Source organism: Podarcis cretensis (genome assembly GCF_951804945.1).
Source record: "Podarcis cretensis genome assembly, chromosome: 1".
NCBI classification, from domain to species: Eukaryota; Metazoa; Chordata; class Lepidosauria; order Squamata; family Lacertidae; genus Podarcis; species Podarcis cretensis.
The window spans coordinates 15,761,494-15,785,683 of NC_137170.1; the positions used below are offsets into that span (position 1 = coordinate 15,761,494).

Genomic DNA, 24,190 nt, shown 5'->3' on the forward strand with positions numbered 1-24,190 from the left:
TCTGAAAGCTCTGATCAAGAATTGGAGGAACCATTGTTCACAATAGGCCACTTTTCTCCTAAGAAGGAAGAGGAAAGTGTTGAAGACTTAAGGCTAATTCGCAGGTCACAGAGAGCCAGAAAAGGCAGACCTCCAAAGAGATTTGCTGATGAGTTTGCCAAGATAGCAGTAACAGCTGTTAAAAGCTCCAAAAAGGTATTTGAACCTTCAAGTTTCCAAGAAATCCAGGATTTGGATTCAAAGGAAGCTGAGCCATGGTTAAATGCCATGAAGGCTGAGCTTGATTCCTTAGAAAGGAACAAAACATGGGACCTTGTTCCAGTAGTTCCAGGAATGAAACTGCTTGGAAGCAAATGGGTCTTCAAAGCGAAGACAGATCAAAATGGCAAGGTAGTCAGACACAAAGCCAGATTGGTAGCCAGAGGTTTTGCACAGGTACCAGGTGAAGACTATCACGAGACCTACTCACCCACAGTGAGGTATGAGAGCATTAGGCTTATGCTCAAGCTAGCTGCAGAGGAGAATCTACACATTAGTCACCATGAGAGGTGGGTTCATTTAAAAACGCTGGTAGCATTAAGATAAATCCAACAGTGTAAGCTTCCGGGTCGGCGCCATCGCCGAATCGCGGACTCCCTCCGAGCTCCGGAGGGAGTCGGCTGGGTAGGGGTCAGGTCCTGCCGTGCTGGCGACGCGGGGACCCTCAAAAACCATGGGCGGAGATGCCCATGGACTTGGTGACTCGGCAGGCACCGTTTGCGCCCCCCGACCCGTGAAGGAGCCTTTTTAAAGGCTGCGGAGCGGGTGACGGGTGTGTGTGTGGTGCTGTGAGTCCAATGCTTCCCCTGCCCAGCGAAGCCGCATGCCATTCGGCGGAGAGCAACGACTTCTTCTTTGAAAATTTCGGATTTGGACTAAAAGGAACAACCCGTGAGTAAATTGATTGGACTTAAAAGGGAAATTTGATCTTTGAATTTGGAGCGAGCGGGGGGGGTGCAAAAAGGAAGTCCGCCCCCCCTGTTGTAGATGGCTCAACACAAGGATTTGACAACTAAGATCGAGAGATGAACTTGTTTACCTGAGAAAAATTTTTAACTTCACGAAGGGAAATTACAATAATTGTGCTGGAGGAGAAGACTGATTTGTGGGAACTAAAATGCAACCCCCCCGGGAACCGGGAACGATCCGCTATGAGAGACTGGTGAAGAGACACAGAAACTTTGACAGCTGTCAAAGTAGCTGTCAAAGCAGGAAAATAAAAGAGAACTTTGTTACGATGGCTTTGCTGGTTAGATTTGTTACAATTTGGACATAAATTATTGGAAATAAAGGCAACAAGTTATTTGACTTTTGGGTCTGATTTTGAAAGAAATTAAGTTACCATATTCCCTCTAGAGGGAGGCTGGGACATTGCAACAGTAGCAGCAAGTGGAAAAATACTATGAATTTGAGCAGGATCTGTTATCTCTTGGGAAAGCTGCAAAAACGAAGCATTATTTTGTCTACAGAGGTTTCTATACTAAAGGAGACAATGGATTTATCTATTGAAGAAAGGAAGGGACTTGACGCAAGTTATGTTCCTGAATAACAAAAGCCTCTGTGGAGAACAAGAAGTTTCTGAATTAGAAGGTTTCTGCAGCAGAACAGGAAAAAGCAACCTGAGGAATAAGAGCTGGACCAAATTTGAAGCCGGAGTATTTGGAACATCCAGACTTTAAAAGGACCAAGAAATAGAATTTAAGTTAGACTCTTAAACATAGAGGTCTGGATGGAAGAACAATGACTTTTTCTGAGAGTTTTTTCGAGATTGGACTTTCTGAAATTAAAAGCTATCAAAAGACGGCAAAGTGGAGTTGAGATATAGACGTGGATACACCAGGCTGGCAGTAGACAATGGATGAACTTTGGGGATTGGAACCGGGGAATGGGGGGGGGGGGAGATTTGGAATCCAAAGGCTGTAAAATTATATATTATTTCTTTCTTTTCTTTTTTCATGTTTGTTGAATTCATGGAAGGGAAATGGGGTCGATCTTAGGGAATTATATAAAATATAAGGAGAAATGGTTCATTAAGATAAATAAGATAAATTAATTTGGAATAAATGGGTTATTTAAAATTACAAATAAGGTTTTAAAATTTGGGGTAAGAATCTGTGGAATCAATTTAAGGGAAATGGAATACAAGAGGGGGAGGGGGGGAAGTCCGGGAAAGATGCCACTGAAACTAAGTGTAAATCATATTTGTTTTTTCTTTCTTTCTTGCTATCTTTCCTTTTTATTCTGGAAAATTTTTAATAAATATTATTTTAAAAAAAAAGATAAATCCAACAGTGTAAATAAGTTTTGATGGACTACTGAATGGTTTAAGTTACAGATAGGTAGCCGTGTTGGTCTGCCATAGTCAAAACAAAATAAAAAAATTCCTTCCAGTAGCACCTTAAAGACCAACTAAGTTAGCTCTTGGTATCTGAAGAAGTGTGCATGCACACGAAAGCTCATACCAAGAACTAACTTAGTTGGTCTTTAAGGTGCTACTGGAAGGAATTTTTTTATTTTGTTTTGACTACTGAATGGTTTACTTTATGTAAAATATGCAGGGATGTATGTTATGCAAAATGAACCACAGAAAGAGAAGAAGGGAAGTCATTGGTTTAAGGTTGTTTAAATGAATATTTTGAAATGTAATTTAGAAAATTTAATAAAAATTGTATACAAAAATAAAATAAAAGTCGGAGGAGTTATTGGATGATAGTTTTATCAATTGTGTTTAGCCAGGCCAGCTAAAATGGGTCCTTCATGCTTAGAGAAGCAATATGCATTTGACTACGAGTTGGTGATGAGGACATTGTGATTTGCAGAGATGGTCAAACAGGCCCCAGATTTCTTTTCCAGCTCTTCCGTCTGAAGTTCTTTTTGCTGGCGATGTCAGAGTCAGAATTTGGATTCATTTGAAGAGGAAGCATTTGCCTCTGCACTTGGGCTAAAGCCTCACCTACGTCCTCAGAACAGCTGATGCTTTTCCATCATGCCTATTTGCTAGAACCATTAAGCATAAAACGTGATCCAGTTTAGACACTGGTACTTTGAAACAAGCAGACATTACCGTGGTAGGAATTCTGTCACTTCTTTCACGATACCTTTGAGAACGGCGTCTTCCACTTTTTCGCAAATGCAGCCGGCTACCTTTCTGTGTTGTTTGGTGAGCTGGACCAAAGGGGACAAGGGATGTAACAAAAAGCAGAGAGGCAATGGCTTTGTTTGATGAGTATAATGGGCACCTCAATGATTTTTTCAGGTGTGGCAGACACAGAACATGCCAGAGCTTGCATTTTGCAAAGAGGAAACAAGAAGGACCTGGGTGAGGCTAGGGAAATCTATTTGCCAGAATTTTAACCAACTGGGGTAGTAAAACACCTCATCATTTTTTCAAAGGTCAGGGAAAGGTTTAAAAAAGTGTGTGGGGTGTAGCTTTTGAGAAGTGCAATTTCTGAAGGATCTCATTTTATTTCAGAAATTGTGGATTAAGCAGGGCTGCCTTTAAATGCAAACGGAATCACATTTCTGCTCCATCCCTACCAGTAGGCCTGTGTTATTCTGATTTCTGAGGGATGGCCGTGCCTTAACTAACATCAGGCTTCCTCATCCTCGGCCCTCCAGATGTTTTTGGCCTACAACTCCCATGATCCCTAGCTAGCAGGACCAGTGGTCAGGGATGATGGGAATTATAGTCTCAAAACATCTGGAGGGCTGAGGTTGAGGAAGCCTGTTAGACTAACATCATAAGACGTGCCTTGCTGCTGAATCAGGTCCGCTGCATCCAACTTTCTATTTCTGTAAGGTGGTCAAAGCCGATCCTCAGGGAAGCCAGCAAACAGGACACAAAGGCAATTGCTGCACCCCCTTACAAAATTCCCAACACTTCTGCTAATCCATATACTTTTTGATTATTGAAAACATGTATTGATCCCATGAAACGTTAGTAATGACAGCAGAACAAAAAGCCCTGCCTCCAAAACACCTCACCTTAAATTTTATTTTCTCCTAATACAGTGGTGCCCCGCAAGACGAATGCCTCGCAAGACGGAAAACTCGCTAGACGAAAGAGTTTTCTGTTTTGGAGGTGCTTCGCAAAACGAATTTCCTATGGGCTTGCTTCGCAAGACGAAAATGTCTTGCGAGTTCCTGCGGGTTTTTCCCCCTTTCCCCCCCTTTTTCTAAGCCGCTTATCCGCTTATCCGCTTATCCGCTAAGCTGATAAAAGCCGCTAAAAGCCGCTAAACCGCTAATAGCGCTAATCCGCTAAGCCGTCAATGGGCTTGCTTTGCAAGTCGAAAAAACCGCTAGACGAAGAGACTCGCGGAATGGATTCTTTTCGTCTTGCGAGGCACCACTGTATGGGTTTATTATTTCTTTTGCATTTTATTTAACTGAAATGACTCAGCCCATTGCAAATTGCAAAAATATGAGTTCCTCCTGGCTTCATTGATCTCCCAATCCCTAAATATAGCAGGGGCTTTTATTTCTCTCTCTCTCTCTCTTTAAATGTGGGAGGTTGTCATTCTGCTGTGGTCACACACCTCACCCCCAATTTCTCCCTCCTCCTTTCTCTTTCTTCGAGGCTGCCGCAGGCCTAGTAGCAAGTGGCTTCTCCCCACCAAATATTTTTTTTGTAACAACCCTGTTCTCTGCACTCCCTCCTTCCTTCTAAAAAGGCTCTAAAAATCAGTTGCCTATTATGTCTGTGACACAATTGACAGCAGGTTTAATTTGTAGCTAGGAAGCAAGGGGTGGCAGTGTTAAAAATTGTAATAAAACTACATTTTGCTAATACATTCTCCGAGGACGTGACTAACATAAATTAGCACAGTGTGTGACACCTACATACCAGAAGGTAATATTTCAATTTCCCTGGAATCAAAGAACATGCATGTGCTATGAACAATCTCAGCAAATACCGTTTGAATATCGTAGGACAGCAACGAATCGTATGGGTTTTTTCGCTCATCTGGCTGTCCTTTCCACTTTTCCTTGGTCTCCAGCATCAAAATATTCTCCAAGCAGTTCTTGGTTTCCTGCTAAATATTTAGATAAAGGGGAACAACACAGATCAACATAATCATATATGCAGACACTTATTTTATGCACACGTATCCCAGTTCCTTGTAGCTTTCCAGTAAAATAGTTTTCAAAATGGAACCAAAAGATGCTTTGGAAGCTAGTCAAGTTCTGCTGCTTGAGAAAAATCAGCAAGGGCAGACAAACTGCCTTGCAAAACAGTGTGGCCCACTGCTAAGTGTGGGTGGGTGGGTGAGAATTCAATACAGTCCGCATTTAAAGACAAACCATTCAAATCTTCCCTTTTGCAAACGATATGTTGAACCGCAAAACACATCCTTGAGAATTTGCCGAATTTAGCAATGCAGTTCTCCAGGCAAGTAATGTGTATAAAATACATATTATTGGGGTAAAGTAAAAATAACATACAAAAGTTCATTATATTAGGAGAAATTGCTTCCAATAATGTGTACTGCACACTAAATGAACCCGTCATGGGGCTTTGATGAAAAGAGATCACACTCACTTCTCAATGCTCCTTGCATCCCTATTTTCATCGGAGAAATGTTGGAGATTATGCCCTACTGCATGCCTTTGTTGTGGCCTAGGGTCTGTTAAAGGCAAAAGGTAAAGGGACCCCTGACCATTAGGTCCAGTCGTGACCGACTCTGGGGTTGCGGTGCTCATCTCGCTTTATTGGCCGAGGGAGCCAGCGTACAGCTTCCGGGTCATGTGGCCAGCATGACTAAGCCGCTTCTGGCAAATCAGAGCAGCGCACGGAAATGACGTTTACCTTCCCACTGGAGTGGTACCTATTTATCTACTTGCACTTTGACGTGCTTTCGAACAGCTAGGTTGGCAGGAGCTGGGACCAAACAATGGGAGCGCACCCCGTTGCGGGGATTCAAACCGCTGACCTTCTGATCGGCAAGCCCTAGGCTCTGTGGTTGAACCCACAGCGCCACCCGCATACCTGAGCACTGGATAGGTTTGCCTTTAAATGATAATTGAATTGAACTCCCCCCACCCCCATCCCCATATGTAAACCAGGAAGTAGACAAGGAATCTCCATTCAACAAATAATGCATTGCTCCTGTGGAAGTTTAAGGGGCTTTTGGATCCCATCCATAAATGCATTTTCTAAGGCGATCACTTCATTCCAAAGGAAGTTGGAGCACTGAATGCTACAGTCTGGAATAAAAGCAGCATGTGTTCGGTTTCAAAGGATTCAATCAGTGATGCAAACTTCCCCACTCTCTCCTTTGATTTATACAAGGAAATTGAGATGTTACCTGGACAGAGTTAACGTAGTTGCTCTTCAGTTTGTCTAAATCTTCTGAAGTTAACAAATCCGGCAGAGCTTCAGTTTTTATTTCTGGTTTAAGATCTGGGCATCCTAAGAGATTTTCACTACAAAAACAAAAACAGCATTCCATGATGTTTCTACATCTGGGACCTTCTTCCAGAAGCCTGTGGACAGAATCTGGCTTACAGAAAATACCTAACTGGTCTTGGCAAAGTCTTTCCCTCCCATCACTTTAAAGGAAAGGAGGGCAGCAGCTGGGGTGGTGCCTAATCTAATTCATTTTGGTGTGTTATTTTTACTAACATACACATTTTAAAAATCTATGGCTTTTAAAATGTTTTTGTCAGAGAAGGGTTATTGGTTTGTTTTTGTTTTACTATGCATTCTGTATTCTCATTTTGTATTTTTCTGTTGTGAACTATCCTGGGATCTTTGGAAGGGCAGTATACAATAATAATAATAATAATAATAATAATAATAATAATAATAATAATTTTGCATGCTTTTCGTGTGCACTTTTTGTAGCATACAGTGTTTTGTATTTTTCTTAATTTTAAACTTTACAAAATGTAGAGATGCACAAAGCAGATTACCAGCATCAGACCTAGAGCCAGGAACCAGGTTCATTTCATTATCCAGTGACTCTGTAGCCTCCAATGGTGTCCTAGTAATTACTGGATTCCAGGGTAACAAAAATATGAAGGGGAGGCTGAAGGAATCCACACAAGCATGTGGGAGGGGTCAGCGGTACAATCCTGCTACATCTTGATCACATGGAAATCACATGGACATGGGTGGCGCTGTGGTCTAAACCACTGAGCCTCTTGGGCTTGCTGATCGGAAGCTCAGCGGTTCGAATCCCCGCGATGGGGTGAGCTCCCATTGCTCTGTCCCAGCTCCTGCCAACCTAGCAGTTCAAAAGCACGCCAGTGCAAGTAGATAAATAGGTACCGCTGTGGCAGGAAGGTAAACAGCATTTCCGTGCACTCTGGTTTCTGTCACAGTGTCTTGTAGCGCCAGAAGTTGTATAGACATGGTGGCCACATGACTCGGAAAGCTGCCTGTGGACAAACATCGGCTCCCTCTGTCTGAAAGCGAGATGAGCTCCACAACCCCATTGCTGCCTTTGACTGGACTTAACTGTCCAGGGGTCCTTTACCTTTTTTACTGAACACTGCAGCACCTATAGCTTGTGACATGGACCAAACAATATCTGCGACTTAACTATCCAGGGGTCCTTTACCTTTTCCTAATCATCATGTGATTAATGGGAAACCTACCTGGGATATACATTAGTGACCCAGTTGAGTACTGCATAGAATTGATTGCATCCCAGGCTCTCATCTTCTTCCAGGATGCTTTGTAAATGCAAAGAGAGGGCTTTGTGGAAAGCCTTCAGGTATGCATCGCCCACACTGTAGTCTGGTGGATAGCATTTGTGTACCCAGTATTTGATTGTCAACAAATCTGTTCTTACGACTTCTTTGAGATATCCTAAGTGTATCAACAGCCAAGAGGTGTTGTCCTCCTTCAGTGGCACAGGCACATTTGAGACCCTGATTTCCACACTTCGCTTGACAGTGTCTTCCCAAAGCTGCCTCCAGTTCCTGGCTAACCCAAGGTTGGACACAGCCTCGGATGGGGCAGCGATGCTTGTAGCCCCAGCATGGGCTTTTTCTTCCTCTGCGATCAGAGTCACAAGAGTCTTTAAAGCCTTTGCATCTACCCTGGGCAGCTCCAGGGTTTCCTCCACGATGCGCTCGATGGCCTTAGAAACCAAGTCGTAGAGCAAGTCAATGTCCTTGGCCTTCACAATGCATTCCTTGGGGTTGTCTTCATATTTCTTGGCATCTATTTCAGCCAGAAGCTCCCTTTCTAAACCCTTGATGTTTTTGAAGGCTTCTAGAAGTTCCCCGTTTTTAATAAGTTCATTTATCTGCATAACTAAAGAGAGAAATGGAGCATGAGAGCAAGCCACATCTACTGCATGTTTTCCTCTTCAGAAATAAATTGGAATAGTTCCTCAAGGACAGTAGTGGGGAACCTGTGACCTCTTACTTGTTGCTGGACTCCAGCCCCCCAAATCCCTGACCATTAGCCAAGCTGGCTTGCACTGGTGGGAGCTGGAGTCAATAAACATCTGGAGGGCCAGAGGTGTCCCACTCATGCTCTGTTGAATAAAACGAAACCTAAACAAGATGCTTTGTCTATTGTCTCACAGCAGGAGGAGGCTCTTTCATGCAGAACAAGAATAAAAGAAGTTACAGAACTGCTTCTGTGTTCTCAAGAGAAGAAGAAGAAGAAGAAGAAGAAGAAGAAGAAGAAGAGGAGGAGGAGGAGGAGGAGGAGGAGGAGGAGGAGGAGGAGGAGTTTGGACTTGATATCCCGCCTTTCACTCCCCTTGAGGAGTCTCAAAGCAGCTAACAATCTCCTTTTCCCTTCCTCCCCCACAACACTCTGTGAGGTGAGTGAGGCTGAGAGACTTCAGAGAAGTGTGACTGGCCCAAGATCACCCAGCAGCTGCATGTGGAGGAGCGGGGACGCGAACCCGGTTCACCAGATTACGAGTCCACCGCTCTTAACCACTACACCAGGCTGGCTCCTTGTACTTTAATCCAGAGGTTTTCAACCTTTTCGACTTCACAGCTCCTTTGACCAACTACATTCTTTCTGCGGCACCCTTGTGGGGCTCAGGAGCCATGTTATGTCACCCCTTGTCTGCAGAGCTGGCAGCCTCTTGCCCTTTTTCAGGCACCCTCCCTTCTAGAATCTTCCCTCAGCCTCCTCTCCTTGGGAGTCTTCTGGGCAGCCGCTGCCACCACCCCTGGTCTCTGAGCTGCCCCCTCATCTCAAAGAGAGGTGCCTCCTCACACTGCCCCACAGGGGCCTGGGACATACTTGTCTGTTCATTCCCAGCAGGAAGGGCTGGTGGAGTGGCTGGCTGGGCTCCCTTGCCCACGTGCTTGCTTACTTCAAGGCTGCCTCAGCTCCTGGCAACCAGCACCCCCTGAGGCACCATTCGCCTGTGAAGCTTGTAGCCAGGGCTGCTGCAATAAGCAGCTATACAAGCCTTTGGGAGGCAGAGACGTGAGAGGGCATCAGAGGAGGGAGGGAAGGAAAGAGGGACAGAGGCCAGTGTTGCCTGCGACATCGCTGACTACCATTCCAGGCATCCCAGGGTGCCACGGCACACTGGTTGAAAACTACTGCTTTAATCCTTTGCAACAGCTGTGGGGAACTTGTGGACTTTCAGGGATTCCAGGACTACAGCTCTAATCTACCCTGGCCATTGACCATGTCCAAGAACTTCTGAAGGGCTTGCAGGTTCTCCTTCCCCAAATACAGGTGGCAAATGTTCTACTGGAATGAAAAGTTTGCATTTCCTTACTTCTATTCTGACATTGTTTTTACCCCCAAAACATTTCTGCTATGAATAAAAAGTTTTATTGGTTTTATCCTAACCAGTTCATAAGTCAAAACAAAATAACACACGAAAGCTCATACCAAGAACTAACTTAGTTGGTCTTTAAGGTGCTACTGGAAGGAATTTTTTTATTTTGTTTTGACTATGGCAGACCAACACGGCTACCTATCTGTAACCAGTTCATAAGTGCAAGTGAAGAGGCTTGCTGGATCACACTGAAGGTCCATCTATTCCAGACATGAGGAAACCTGTGGACCTCCAGATGTTGTTTTTCAGGATACAATTGTTGATGGCATCAGAAGCAGCTGAGAGGTTGAGGAGAACCAAAAGCAGCTTCTGTGGCAAAACTGAGCCTAAACCCCGATTGAAATGGATCTAGAAAATCAGTTTCCCCCAACAGTGCCTGGATCTGATTCAGGACCACCTGCTCAAGAAACCTTCCCCCAAAGGTGAGATATTATTATTATTATTATTTATTATTATTATTATTATAACAACAACAACAACAACAATTTATTATTTATACCCCACCCATCTGGCTGAGTTTCTCCAGCCACTCTGGGTGGCTTCCAATCAAGTGTTAAAAACAATACAGCATTGAATATTAAAAACTTCCCTAAACAGGGCTGCCTTCAGATGTCTTTTAAAAAGAAGATAGCTGCTTAATTCCTTCACATCTTCCACAGGGCAAGCGCCACTACCGAGAAGGCCCTCTGCCTGGTTCCCTGCAACTTAGCTTCTCACAGTTAGGGAACCACCAGAAGGCCCTCGGTGCTGGATCTCAGTGTCCGGGCTGAACGATGGGGTTCGAGACGCTCCTTCAGGTATACAGGATCGAGGCTGTTTAGGGCTTTAAAGGTCAGCACCAACACTTTCAATTATGCTCGGAAATGTACTGGGAGCCAATGCAGATCTCTCAGGACCGGTGTTATGATATTGGCAACTAGCTGGTAATTACTAAGATTTTCCAAATCCAGAGAGGTTTCATGAGGAGTGGTCTTACCACTGCCTCTTTCAGGTAGGCAGGGTCCAACCCACCTGCAAGGAATCCTTAATCACCTCCCTGGCCCAGCCAGCTGTCCCCTCCTTGCTAGTTTTTATCAGCTAAGAGTGCCAGTGGTTGCCCTAACCAGTCCAGGCACCTTCTCCACATCGCTGAGCCTTGCTAACTGAAACTCATCCAACACAACAAGACTAGGGCAGATCTACACTCATGGTTTATAACATTAAGGGAGCTTTAAGAATGGTTTTCATACTGTATAAGGGCAAATTATGTTTTCCCTATAACATTAAGAATGCATTAAACAGCCGCTGGCAATTGGGAAACCATGTGTTAAAGGTAAGGGAATGTCTGTGACATTTTAAAATGATAATAATGTTTAAAAGATCAGTGCAGATCCAGCCTTAGACAGTGCTCTGCATACCTCATGATATTTATCTGCTGTAAAAGTGGAGTCAAGATCCCAGTGGATGCAAGTGGTTTTGTCCTCAAAATGCTTTGCGAGGAAGTCACTGTCATGGAATTCTACTCAATATTGATCCAGAGCAGAACTCTAATGCATAGTTAGCAGAGTAAAAACTTAAACACATTGCAGGATTCCCCAAAAATAGACCAGAGGCAATTAATATTTCATCCAGGAGAGCTTTACTGCTACTGGAGGCAAATGAACATAATGGTCACAAATCCAGTACATTCAGGATTGGCACTGCCCATAAGTCCAGTTGCAGCAGACTTAACTTAAACTTACAATGACTTATAATAAGTCTAAACCTTAACACTACATACAGAACACCAGAAGGAAAAGAAATAGAAAGTGAAAGTGAAACCCAGGTTCCTTCTGGCCTTGACTGAAGAGATAACAGTCTAAACCAGCTGTACTCAGCTTCTCTGGAGGAATAACCCTGCGCTGCTCCCGGGGGTTAATCAAGAGGCAAGGTCCATGTCCAGTCCATGGTCGATGAAGCAAGATGAAGGCAGTCCGTAAAAGTCAAAGCTGGGTGCAGGGCAGGGTTCAGGCAGGGACTGACAACCACCAACATTGCTCCCGCAACTTGGGACTGGGGCTGGCTGGTTTTTATCTGCCCCGAGGCATAGGGCGGCCCCGATCCACAGGTGACTCGCCTCTCCTGGCCTGGAGGTGAGCACTCCTCCTGTGTGAACTTAGTTCCCTCTGTCTCTCTGCCCTGAGCCTCTGTAGCTCAGGAGAGGCTGGAGGGTTACCAGACCCAGAGGCAACATCAGCTTCCTCTGACGGGGCTGTGAGTGGAGCACCTGCAGGCAATGGGTCCTCCATCACCGCAGGAGCCAGAGCAGACTTAGCTGGTGCCTGCACCTGAGGATCCAGCACAGGTGAGGACCCTTCAGGCTCAGGCCCCAACCCCAGCTCAGCTGGTTCTGAAGGCGGGGGATCCTGTGCAGGCTGGGATTCTTCAGGTTCAGCATCTGAATCCGAATCTGAATCCCAGGCCATTACAAACCCAAACATCATGAACCTTCTGCTTGTTTCTTTCACACAGAGAAGCTTCCAGAACCCTCTTGAATTAAGAATAGAAAAGATCTCTACACATCAGATCAATACATTCTGCACTAAGAAATGCAAACTGACAGTCACAGCACGATGGAAAAGCTCACAATGAGGAGGCAAGGGAGGCGACTGTACTATTTAGTCCCCTGCTAGAGTCATTATCAGAGTTCAAGAGCACATTCCAGAGAGACAGAAACTCTTAAGGGGAGTGCGAAGGAGGGCTGGAGTGGGTATGTGGCCTGAGGAGAGTCCCATGGACAGATGGAGCAGGCCAGAGGGCTGGATTTGTCCCCCAGGCCTGGGGTTGTTCACCCCTGTACTGAAAGCTTTTGTGTTCAGAAAAAGATGACTAAGAAAGGACATGATGGAGATAGATAAAACTGTGCAGTGTAATGAGAGACTGCTCCCATCATGGCCCAGTTAAATACCTGCTCTGCACTTTGCGGTTGTGTAGTTCACATGCACAGAAATGATTTGTTTAGTGCCTCTGTGTGTGATGTGAGCAAAGGCAGCTGGCTAGTAACAACTTGTACCAAAATACCGCTGACAGACAGAGAGTTTGGGCTCTGGCAGGCGCTGAAGATTAGATTTCGAAAAAGTGGCTGACCCCAATTAATTTACCAATTTTCCTTTCAAGGCAAAGTTGAAACAAGCACTGAGCACATTCCGGCAGATAAAAAGAGACTCACGCAAAACTGAAAGCAAGCAAAAGCAGCGTCCAAGAGGCACTTGGAAAGCAAGAAAGCAAATCTCCTAATTGTCGTTCCCACAAATTATAATAGCTGGAGGACACCTGGGTTCAGTTCCCTGCTCATCCAGAAAGCTGACTCTGAGCTCTCAGAGCAGTATCTTTCAGATCTAACCATCCTCCTAGGTTGATATGTGAACAAAAAGTAAAGGGGGGCGAACGGTACAGGGCCCTGAGATCCGTGAAACAACACAGCCAGTGGTCAGGATGGCACCACCACCCAGAAGTCCCTGCTTCTGATGGACACCCATTGAGTCACGTTCAGTAGGGGTACCTGATAAATGTCATTGACCAAATTTACAAGGAAGGCACCAGCACTCAACTCAGTTTCAATATTTGATTTGGTATAGTAAATATGCCCCATATTGTGATAGGCTGAAAGAACTATACACCTGTTTTCAAGCCTTGCCATCTAGAACAACCCAGAAAAACAACATCAAGCAACAGTATCTTCAGTTTCTTACCAGACAGTGGTTCGTTCTGAACATGGTCTTCTTCTTCTTCTTCAGGCTCTTTACTCTCCTTCAGAAGGCTGGCCTTTTTTATCTTTAAGAATGAAAAAGGCTTGCTGGACCTGGAGGGGTCCACTTTTTCAGCCAATTGCTCTTTGACAGGTTTTGATGCACTTCCCATCAGGCTCAAGCTCCGAACTGGTTTGTATTTCTTTGGCTCGTCTTCTCCTTGATGCTTTAGGTGTGGATAACCTTTGGGAAGACATTGATTGATTGATTGATTGATTGATTGATTTCCCACCCTTCACCCTAAGGTCCCAAGGCAGGTTACAGCATTATAAACAACATTCAAAACAATTGACAACAACAAATTGTCACCTTCTCCTTCTGTGTAGTTCACTGAAGGTTCCATTTTCTCCTCCTTTTCCTTCTCCCTTATTTCTGTTTTAGTTTCATCCAGTTTAGGTTCAACCGATTTCTCTTTGAGAGATTTTGATCTACCTTTCCTCAAGCTCATTCTTATTATCTTATTGATGTTTTGGGGCTCCTTTTCTTTGGGAAGGCGCTTGCCATCTTCACTCCCCTCCGTATGTTTTGCCAGAGATCTTGGCTCAGATGGCAGCTCCATTTCCCTGTCCGCATCCCTTATTTCTGCCTTATCTTCACCCACATTGACTTCAGTAGATTTCTCTTTGGCAGATTTCGATGCCTCTTCACCTTCCGTGTGTTTTGCAGGAGACTTTGGTTCTGCCGCCGGCTCCATTTCCCCATCAGCCTCTCTTGTTTTTGTTCTCTGCCCATCCGTGTTAGTGTCACTTAATTTCTCTTTGAGTCTTTGCGACTTTCTTTTCCTGGTGCTCAGTGTTTCTCTGATACCCCTGATGAAGCTTTTTGACTCGTTTTCGCCTTTTTTATGCAAGTATGGACAGTCTTCGGGAGGACAGTGTACACCTTCACTCTCTGCACTTTTCGCTGGAGACTCCGGCTGTGATGGCACCTCCAATTTCCCATTCCTCCCGCTTATTTCTGTTTTATCTCCATCCATTTCAGCTTCAGCCAGTTTCTCTTTGGCCAATTTTGATGCGTTTCCCCTGAAGCTCAGCACTTCTCTGATACCCCTGATGAAGTTTTTGGGCTCGTTTTCTCCTTGCTGACTCAAGGGCAGAGAATCTTTGGGAAAACAACTGCCGATTTCACTCTGTGCATTTTTCTGGAGACGCTGGCAACTCCATTTCCCCACTCGTCTCCCTTGCTTCTCTCTCTCTTTTTTTTACTGTGGGAGGCGGGGGGGGGGCAGGGCAGGGAAACAAAGCAGGAAAGTTAATCAGTATGTTACAGAAGTGGAAGGCAGGAAACAACTATTGCTGACGTGCAGCAGATATCCACTATCAGTAAGGCCAGCTTTACATATGGGTGTGATGGCCTGGGACTCGGGCTCGGACTTGGAACCAGAGGAGACTCAGTCTGCACCAGATCCTTTGCCTCAGGCATCATCTGAACCAAGTATGCGGTCTGATCCTGAAGAGTCCCAGTCTGCACAGGTTCCCCTGCAACAATAAGCTCCAGCTGGGCCGAGTCAGGGGCCTGAGCCTGCCCTGGCTCCAGATGTAGGGATTACCTCGTTGCCTCCAGCTGGGCCATCACTTACAGCTGCTCCACTACCGGTTTGGTCAGGGGAGGCTGAGGCGGCTCCTGGGTTTACTCACCCACCGACGCCTCCCGAGCTTCAGAGACTCAGATCTGAGAGAAGGAGAGACCTGAGTACTCGCAGGAGAAGTGCTCGCCTTTGGGCGAGACAGGGAGGTGAGTCGCCAGGGGATCAAGACCAGCCGCTACCCCAACAAAGATAAAAGGCTGTCGGACCCTGCCCTAGGTTGCGGGAGCAACATCGCTGTATGCTAGATCCTGCCTGAGATCCTGTATCTGTCCTTGCCTGGTTTCCTGCCTCATGTCCTGCCTTGGCCCTGTTGGACTGACTCCCAGGGAAACCTTCGGATTCTGGACCGGTTCTTGACCGTGTTCCATGGGTTACCCCCGGGCCCAGCCCAATGTAATACAGTGGTACCTCGGGATGCGAACAGGATCTGTTCCAGAGCCCCGTTCGCATTCTGAATGGAACGTAAGATGCAATGGTGCGTCTGCATGGGTTGTGTTTTGCCGCTTCTGTGCATGCGCGTGACGTCATTTTGAGCGTCTGTGCATGCGTGAGCGGCGAAACCCGGAAGTAACGTGCTCCGTTACTTCCGGGTTGCCGCGGAGCACAACCCGAAAGCGGTCAACCTGAAGCACATTCAACCCGAGGTCTGACTGTAGTATCATTGCCTGACCATAAAAATTGTAAAAACCAGTTTGGAGGGTGGTGTCTAGCTGACTGCTAGAGTGAAAAACAGCTCCAGATTAAGTGCAAAGACGCCTCTGAAAGCACAGAGAAAAAGTTTGGGTTGGGCGATTGTTTCCAAGGACTGAGGCTGGATGAGAGACAGTGGGGCAATGAGGGGAAGAAGATGGCTGGGGAGAAGCTGAAACATCTCACATGACACATTCTCCCCCATAAAGCATATACAGTGGTACCTCGGGTTACATACACTTCAGGTTACATACGCTTCAGGTTACAGACTCCGCTAACCCAGAAATAGTGCTTCAGGTTAAGAACTTTGCTTCAGGATGAGAACAGAAATCGTGCTCTGGTGGCGCGGCGACAGCAGGAGGCATCATTAGCTAAAGTGATGCTTCAGGTTAAGAACAGTTTCAGGTTAAGTACGGACCTCCGGAAAGAATTAAGTACTTAATCCGAGGTGCCACTGTACAGTCATACTGCCAGCCAATTGCAGAGGCCGCTGTTGCACACCCACCTTGCCCCTTTCATTCCAGAAGCGATTTAAGCACCCATACGCAGGATTGAATTAACCATTAAGTGAAATAAACACATGCATCAAGAAAAAAAGGGGGGGGCACCACAGAAACATTCCATTGCCAGATTTTTAACACTAATGGTCACAAATTGCTCAGCCGAGCGTTCATTTTCTCCGCTGAAGTACATTAAAAATCCCAACAGAACAACTATGCAACAAGGCATGCCTTATCTCTGCTAACTCTAGAAGCAGATGTGTTATGTATTATTAGTTTTGAGGACCTGATCAAAGGCTTTGCAATTAGAAAAAGTAGGGGAATTTCCACCCTAAAATATAAATTCAAAAATAAGCATTATTTCCCATCTTACTGTAGGTTTCGTTTCATTTCGGGTGTGTGTGTGATTTTACAGTTTATATATTGAATTAGATAAATATGGGGACTAGGGTTGCCATATTTCAAAAAGTGAAAATCCGGACACAAGCTTTTTTTGGCAAAGTTGTTGAGCTTCTCTTTTCTTTTTAGGAAAATCACCAAAAAATCTGTACTTCCAGTATGGGCTGCCATGCAGCTGGGTTTTTGATGGACGAATCCAGGCTATGTCTGGGAAACTCCGAATGTATAGCAGCCCTAATGGGGGCACCCAATTTTTTTAAGTGCCTAGGGCCCCTAAAGGTCTTATTCTGGCCCTGCCCACACACCACCCATAAGCCACATTGTCTGGTCCCAGGCTAAGATCATGACATTCTCAAAGCCCTGGACAAAGCCTGCATGTATAAATCCCAGCCTGTCTGTCTCAGATCATTCATAAAACACACTGATAGTTTCCTCCCGTTGCTGTTGGACATTTTGCAGCAACTAGGGATGGTCAGATCTGCCACTTTGGGCTTTCTCAAGTTCTCATTTTTCTAATCTTAAATTATGGCTCTCCACATTTCTTTGGCAATTTGCACTTTTTTGAAATATTGCTGTGAAAATTCAGCAGCATTTTTTGTGTGAATTTATCCTAAGAAACCTAATTTTTGTATGTGATTTTGCCCAATGCACACATTTTTGCAAACCAGTTTTCCCCAATATAGTGCAGTTTTCCATGATTTTCACAAATACTTGCATATTTCTGCATGTTTTACCCTAATACATGCATTTTTTTGACACATTACTTGCATGGAGAACTGCAATTCCAAATTTGGAGAAGTGCAAATTTTGAAGCCTGGCTGCTTGCACATCATTTTGAAAAATGCGAATTGGGCAGGTTTGCATTTAAAGAGCCAACTTAATTGAATTTCCAACCCCCATCCCTAACAACAATGAATCAACCCAACTGTCTCCTTGCAGGTCTGGTTATAACGGCTATAATGATGAGCTCCCACACTTTGAATTTTGCTACTCTGCCACTGGCCAGATGTGTTCATTGCTACATCCAGGCATGTCCCTGACCTACTAAAAAGATGGCATTCAATCTCCACAGTATAATAGGGCTCCCTTCCTCTCTGTCAATCCGCTGAGTGAAGCTGAAGATGGAAAACCTCCAAGGATCTCAAGCAGGTCAAGGCAAGTACAGGGATTGATTTTTCACTGCGCCGCTTATTGGCCTGATCTCTGGAGTTGATTCAGTACTTGTTTCTGACCTGTAAGGCGAACCCTCATCTGCACACTCTGCCTCGGTTAAAAGGGGCCCTTGATAGCTTAAGTTTTCTGAAATCAGAAATATGTCAATTGCCATGGTTACTGCTCTGTGGTTTCGAAACGTGCAACCCGTTTTTGTAACGCCATGTTTGGTAGGCTGGCCAAGTGTAAAGGGGGAAATGAGGCTCCTGTGCTTTTAATAATGTGTTGCAGAAGGAATTTCAGGAGGTGGAGCGGGGAAGAAAAAGTACAGCTAATGATTTATTTATTTTTAACGAAAGGACAGCATCTAGCTGTCCTACCGACACCCCACTTTTCCTACTTCTATGGCACTGTAGGATGGCAGCTCCCCGGCCCCCTCCCACACTAGACCCGTCCTTTCAGTGAGTGGTGTGACAGGCAGAAATACCACAGGGTGAGCTTTCCACCCATCGCTGCCACTTGTGGCTGCCTGAGAGGGCTTTGCCACCAAATTTTGCTGGTCAAATAGCTGCTAAAGCCCAGGAACCACAGCAGGGGAAGGAAACAGCAATCCAAGTTACAAAATAGAGAGAAAGACACTAGAAGAAAATTACAGCTTTTTCTTTCAGTTGAAAGAAAGGGATTTGAGTAACTATGGGGGTGGAAGAAACAGCAGAGTGGACCAAGATGGTTTCTGTTATGCATTCAGTGCTCTGTGTTTGTCTTGAGACTGGACTAAGGAATCTGAGCCCCTGTGTTCTGATTAGATACATGATAGCCAATCACAGAACATTTCAGGATTTGGGCCTCTACCATTGGCCCTTAAATTCTTGAGTCGCGATTCGCAGCTTGGAAGTTTAGACAGCCAATCACGTTGGGAGTGGGTGTGGCCCACACCTTCAGAAATGCATAGAAGCAGTTGCTTTGCCCCTGTTGTCCAGTTCTGTTAGTTCAATAAAGGTTCTTGATGTTAGCACTGTGTCTTGCCTTGTGGGAACCCACCTACACTTCAGTTTCTATTCCCAATTTAATAGGAGTGGTGTTTGGGGAAGGTAGGAGAGCCCATCACACACAGAAAAAGACACACATCCCCTAGCTGTCAAGCATTATATGCTTTGTGTGGGGAAAGCTTGCAGTTTTGGAATTTCCAGGTAAGGCCTGGAAGCCTGGAGAGCTGCTGCCAGTCAGTGTCCACAGTCTTGAGCTAGATGGATCAATGCTCTGGCTCAGTATGAGCAGTTTCCTATGTTGCTATCCCTTCTCCCCATGTTCTAATCTAGACCACGTGTGATTATCCATCAGGTGCTTTTATTCTCTCCAGGCAGAATGAGGACCATTGTGCACCAAGTGAGCCCATGTTCTAAATATGTACGGCATAAACACAAATCCCTGTGCTTTTATTTTATTTTACCTTCCATTTAATGCCCTGGCTAGCATTAACTCTGGTTTTCCACGCCCATGGGATACACAGCCATAGCAAAGCCCAGCATGGAGAGTTTGTATGCGGAAGTGAGAGGCTGGAAGGATTAGAGGACGCCATAATCCAACAGCTGACTCCCAGACCTTTAATCAGTGTAAAGGCAGGGCATTTTTCCAGCTGGAACTCAGCGGAACTCAGTTCTGGTACCTTTCAGGTGGGTGCCGTCGTTGCCATTCTAATAGAACAAAGGAGGTGTTCATGGTGAGTTCCGGCACCTCTTTTTATATAAAAAATAGCACTGTGTAAAGGGATAGAGAGCATTGCATTTGCGCTAACTCCATGTGGCTATTATAAACCATAAAAATGGGATTTATATAGTAGGTTTTCATACAAATCCCTTTGGTTGCAGTCACAGACTTCTGCTCGAGTACATTTAAACCTCCCCCCTCCCCCCAAGAATCCTGGGAACTGTGGTTTATCCCACAAAGAACTACAATTCCCAGCATCCTTAACAAACCAAGTTGTTTTTTGGGGGGATGTGTGCTTTAAATTTGCTTTGAATGTAGGGTATGTATGCAGCTGTAGTAATAGCAAGCAGATTTACGTACCGCACTTCCCACAAATGCACTCGGGCTCAAAGTGGTACAGAGAATATAAACAGTCCCAAAACAACAGCCATACCAAAAATGACAACATTGCTGAAACGGCCCAAGAAATCTTGCTGTCTGAAGAGAGGCTGGAAGAGCTCAAGAGGAACAGATCAGGTGTAGCTGTTGCTGCCCACCACCACCTGCCACCTGAGGCAGTTGTATCACGGTGCCTAACAGCAGGGCTGGCACAGATTACTACATAACACTTACTACATAGCACTATTAACAATTTGTTTAAAACAGACCAAATCTTTACCGTAGATTCCGACATATTAGGTGACTGGGCGTATTAGTAAAGGTAAAGGGACCCCTGACCATTAGGTCCAGTCGTGGCCGACTCTGGGGTTGCGGCACTCATCTCGCTTTATTGGCCAAGGAAGCCGGCGTACAACTTCCGGGTCATGTGGCCAGCATGACAAAGCCGCTTCTGGCGAACCAGAGCAGCGCACAGAAACAGTGTGTACCTTCCCACCAGAGCGGTACCTATTTATCTACTTGCACTTTGACGTGCTTTCGAACTGCTTGGTTGGCAGGAGCAGGGACCGAGCAATGGGAGCTCACCCTGTCGCGGGGATTCAAACCGCCGACCTTCTGATTGGCAAGTCCTAGGCTCTGTGGTTAAACCCACAGCGCCACCCACGTCCCTTTAATGGGTGTATTAGATGACCCCCCCCAAATGGCAGCTGCAATTTGGGGGTTTGTCTTATAAGCCCAGTCGCCTAAAACTCCGCCGCCCATACCCAGCGTATAAGACAACCCCTGACTTTTTAACCTCTGTTCCGGGGTTAAAAAGTCATCTTATACGCCGGAATCTACGTTAAGTGTCTTTTGTGTGGATGGTTGCTTGTCCTCTACTGATAAAACGTAAATTATGCCTTCTCCCCCATTTAATCTTGTAAATATCTAGGGGGAGGAGGGAGGTGGTTCATATCCACCTAGAACACACAGACTATGACGGGGAACCCAAAAGGGACCTCCAGTCCTCCAGATGCAGTTCTCTTTATGACTCACCTGGTTTTCTTAAATCTGCAATTTCTCGCACTCCCCTCAAACAAACGCTTGTCAAGACACCTTCTCCGCAGAGCCAGGGCGTGATCTCATCTTCTTTTGGCTTTGCAAAACTTGACTGAAGCTTGTACGGAGAGCATAACAGAGATGGAAGAGGGGGTATTTTAGGCTAAAACCAAAATCCGTTCGCTACCAAAGCTGGGTTTTGTGTTTGTGTGTGTGTGTGTGTGCTGCAAAAGGAAGTAAAAAAAGAAAAATACTCCGGTTACCCTTTATTTTACTTTCTGTTTGCAAGATGGAATAGGCAAGCTGAGAACAGTTCCAAAGGTCAGTTTGGGGGAATTCCACCTTTGCTTGATTAATGATTTACACAGCAGAGTTTGCAGAAAGGCTTGGCACCCATACAGCAAATATGTATATTTAAGATCCACACTGAAATGTTAACCAAACGTGGCAGATTATGCTCGCTTGGCTTATTTCCTTCTGGGTTCCCCCTCCTTTTTCTATCCTCACAACAGCCCTGTGAGGTAGGTTAGGCTGACAGGCAGCACCCAGGGAGCTTCCTGGGCCAGTGGGGATCCAGGGCCTAGTCTGACACTCTAACCGCTAGGCCACACTGCCTCTCACACATAACTTCACGACTTGGCTTTCAATAATAATAATAATAATAATAATAATAATAATAATAATAATTTATTATTTATACCCTGCCCATCTGCCTGGGTTTCCCCAGCCACTCTGGGCGGCTTCCAACAAAGTATTAAAATACAGTAGTCTGTTAAACATTAAAAGCTTCTCTAAAGAGGGCTGCCTTCAGATGTCTTCTAAAAGTCTGGTAGTTGTTTTTCTCTTTGACATCTGATGGGAGGGTGTTCCACAGGGCGGGTGCCACCACCGAAAAGGCCCTCTGCCTGGTTCCCTGTAACTTGGCTTTTCGCAGCGAGGGAACCACCAGAAGGCCCTCGGTGCTGGACCTCAGTCTCCGGGCAGAACGATGGGGGTGGAGACGCTCCTTCAGATATACTGGACCAAGGCCGTTTAGGGCTTTAAAGGTCAGCACCAACACTTTGAATTGTGTTCGGAAATGTACTGGGAGCCAATAAAAGCTGTTCTCTCCGCCGTTGAAAGAGAGTAGCACTTGAGGGCATATCTGTGCTGCAGATTTAAACTAATTGTCCTCTGATAATCCTGTTGTTGTTGTTGTTGTTGTTTAGTCGTTTAGTTGTGTCCAACTCTTCATGACCCCATGGACCAGAGAACGCCAGGCACTCCTGTCTTCCACTGCCTCCCACAGTTTGGTCAAACTCATGCTGGTAGCTTTGAGAACACTGTCCCACCATCTCGTCCTCTGCCGTCCCCTTCTCCTTGTGCCCTCAATCTTTCCCAACATCGGGGTCTTTTCCAGGGAGTCTTCTCTTCTCATGAGGTGGCCAAACTCTTGGAGCCTCAGCTTCAGGATCTGTCCTTCCAGTGAGCACTCAGGGCTGATTTCCTTCAGAATGGATAGCTTGGATCTTCTTGCAGTCCATGGGACTCTCAAGAGTCATAATCCTAGGAAAATAATCCTAGGATTAAAAGACAATCCTAGGAAAAGTTATTTACTGAAGTGGCTGAGAAATTCTTATCAGAGAGGGTGGAGCAACTAATTGAAATTTCACCTTTGTACACACGTACACACACACACACACTTCTCTCTACCTTCCACAGAGACAAGAGGGAGCCGGTATCAGAGTTTGAGGACACATTTTAGCCAGGCAAAAGCTACTCAGACTGTGAAGCTATGCCAGGCAGAGACATCCCTGGGTCTGAGGTCTTCCATTTGCATCTTAAGAGTTTCCAGGGGAAAGGAGTCGGATAAAAATAAATGAATGTCTGTCTCATAACTTTTGACACAGACAGTCTCTCCTTCCTTCCAATCTATCAGGCACTACTAGTCTATTGCTGGATGCCACATCACAGAAAATCAAGCATCAGGTGCTTTAAACTTGGTGGTAAATATAATTTATTATATTAGTTTCATCATGCTTTAGCTGGTATACAGCCGTTCCGAAGACACCTGGGAACTCTAGACCCCACCGTCCACATATTGTTTGAGAGATTCAGGGTGCAGAATCTGGCACAATCAAACTGCCTCACCCCTTCGAACTTTTTCATCTCAGCGGGTCAGTCTTAAGAACAGCTTGTAGCTAAGAACTTGATCCCATGCTTGCTTATTTCCTTCTCCCTCCCAGTTCATTTTCCTTTTGTGTCATGTCTCTTTAGATGGTGGGCGGTTTGGAAGGTGGTCTAGGAGAATTTTGTTCGGACTGTAGAGCAGGGTCGTAAAATTCTCACAGATAAATATAATACAGCTGGGACAGTGGGTGCTATAGGAGATGAGATACATCCAATTCCATGTGCTGCAATCCTCTTTTAACTGCCCTTATGAAGGTGAATATATCTGTGCCTTTCACATTTCTTTGTTACTGCAGCAGGTTAACTTACAGTTTGACCACATATCTTTTTCCTCCTCTGTGTCATCTTCTACTCTTCCTTCCCTCTTTCAGCTGGTGCTACTAAGTTCATCTCTCTCATCCAGAAATGTTGTTATTCAGAAATGGCCTTGCAGGGTTTCCATAGAGACTGTGCCTGAATCCAGATCAAATAGTTCATTTTTGAAGAGGGTGGGTTTTTTTTTTTTTGTGTGTGTGTGTGTGTGTGTGTGTATCCTAGATGCAGATTCACTCTCAGCAGTAAGATGGCTTCTTTTTCCATCTCACATTTTCACCACAAGTTTAGCAAGCCAAGCATTGCCTTTCATTATTCCTCCACAAACACCACTGGCTCACCATTATCCTTCTGTGCCACTAGCAGGGCTTCCACAGGTAGGCACTTTATTCAAAAATTAAAAACAAGTGTTTTTAATAACCTGTCACGCAGTTAAATGCCACTTTTAAAAAGCAGAAACAACAACAACAACAACAAAAAAAAACCCTTCTTCTTTGGCAATCACTCATAACCAAGTAAGATTGTGTTCCATGAATGTGGTCTTAACCGTGAGTCCCTAAGTGACACTGGAGGCCAATTCTGGATCCGCACAGCCTTCCATAGTGGGGATGTAGTTTCTGGGCAGGAGTTGATCACGGAGAGGGTTTGCCAAATGTGCCTTCCTCTTATCTCATTTCT

General features: G+C 45.2%; 1 protein-coding gene across 3 annotated transcripts in view; it reads right to left on the bottom strand.

Annotated features, from left to right (window-relative positions):
• EXOC3L4 (exocyst complex component 3 like 4) overlaps positions 1-21,295 on the bottom strand; it is a 50,883-nt gene extending 29,588 nt beyond the window's left edge. For 2 of the 3 annotated variants that reach the window (XM_079987836.1, XM_079987838.1), the window contains exons 1-7: positions 21,029-21,295; positions 13,889-14,783; positions 13,523-13,762; positions 7,642-8,305; positions 6,348-6,465; positions 4,956-5,075; positions 3,104-3,204 (exon numbers count right to left, since the gene is read on the bottom strand). In XM_079987836.1, the coding sequence (XP_079843962.1) occupies positions 3,104-3,204; positions 4,956-5,075; positions 6,348-6,465; positions 7,642-8,305; positions 13,523-13,762; positions 13,889-14,555 (1,910 nt within the window). In that variant the 5' untranslated portion in view covers positions 14,556-14,783; positions 21,029-21,295. The remainder of the gene's footprint in view (positions 1-3,103; positions 3,205-4,955; positions 5,076-6,347; positions 6,466-7,641; positions 8,306-13,522; positions 13,763-13,888; positions 14,784-21,028) is intronic. The other variant, XM_079987837.1, reaches the window with a different exon arrangement.
• Positions 21,296-24,190: the final 2,895 nt, after the last annotated feature.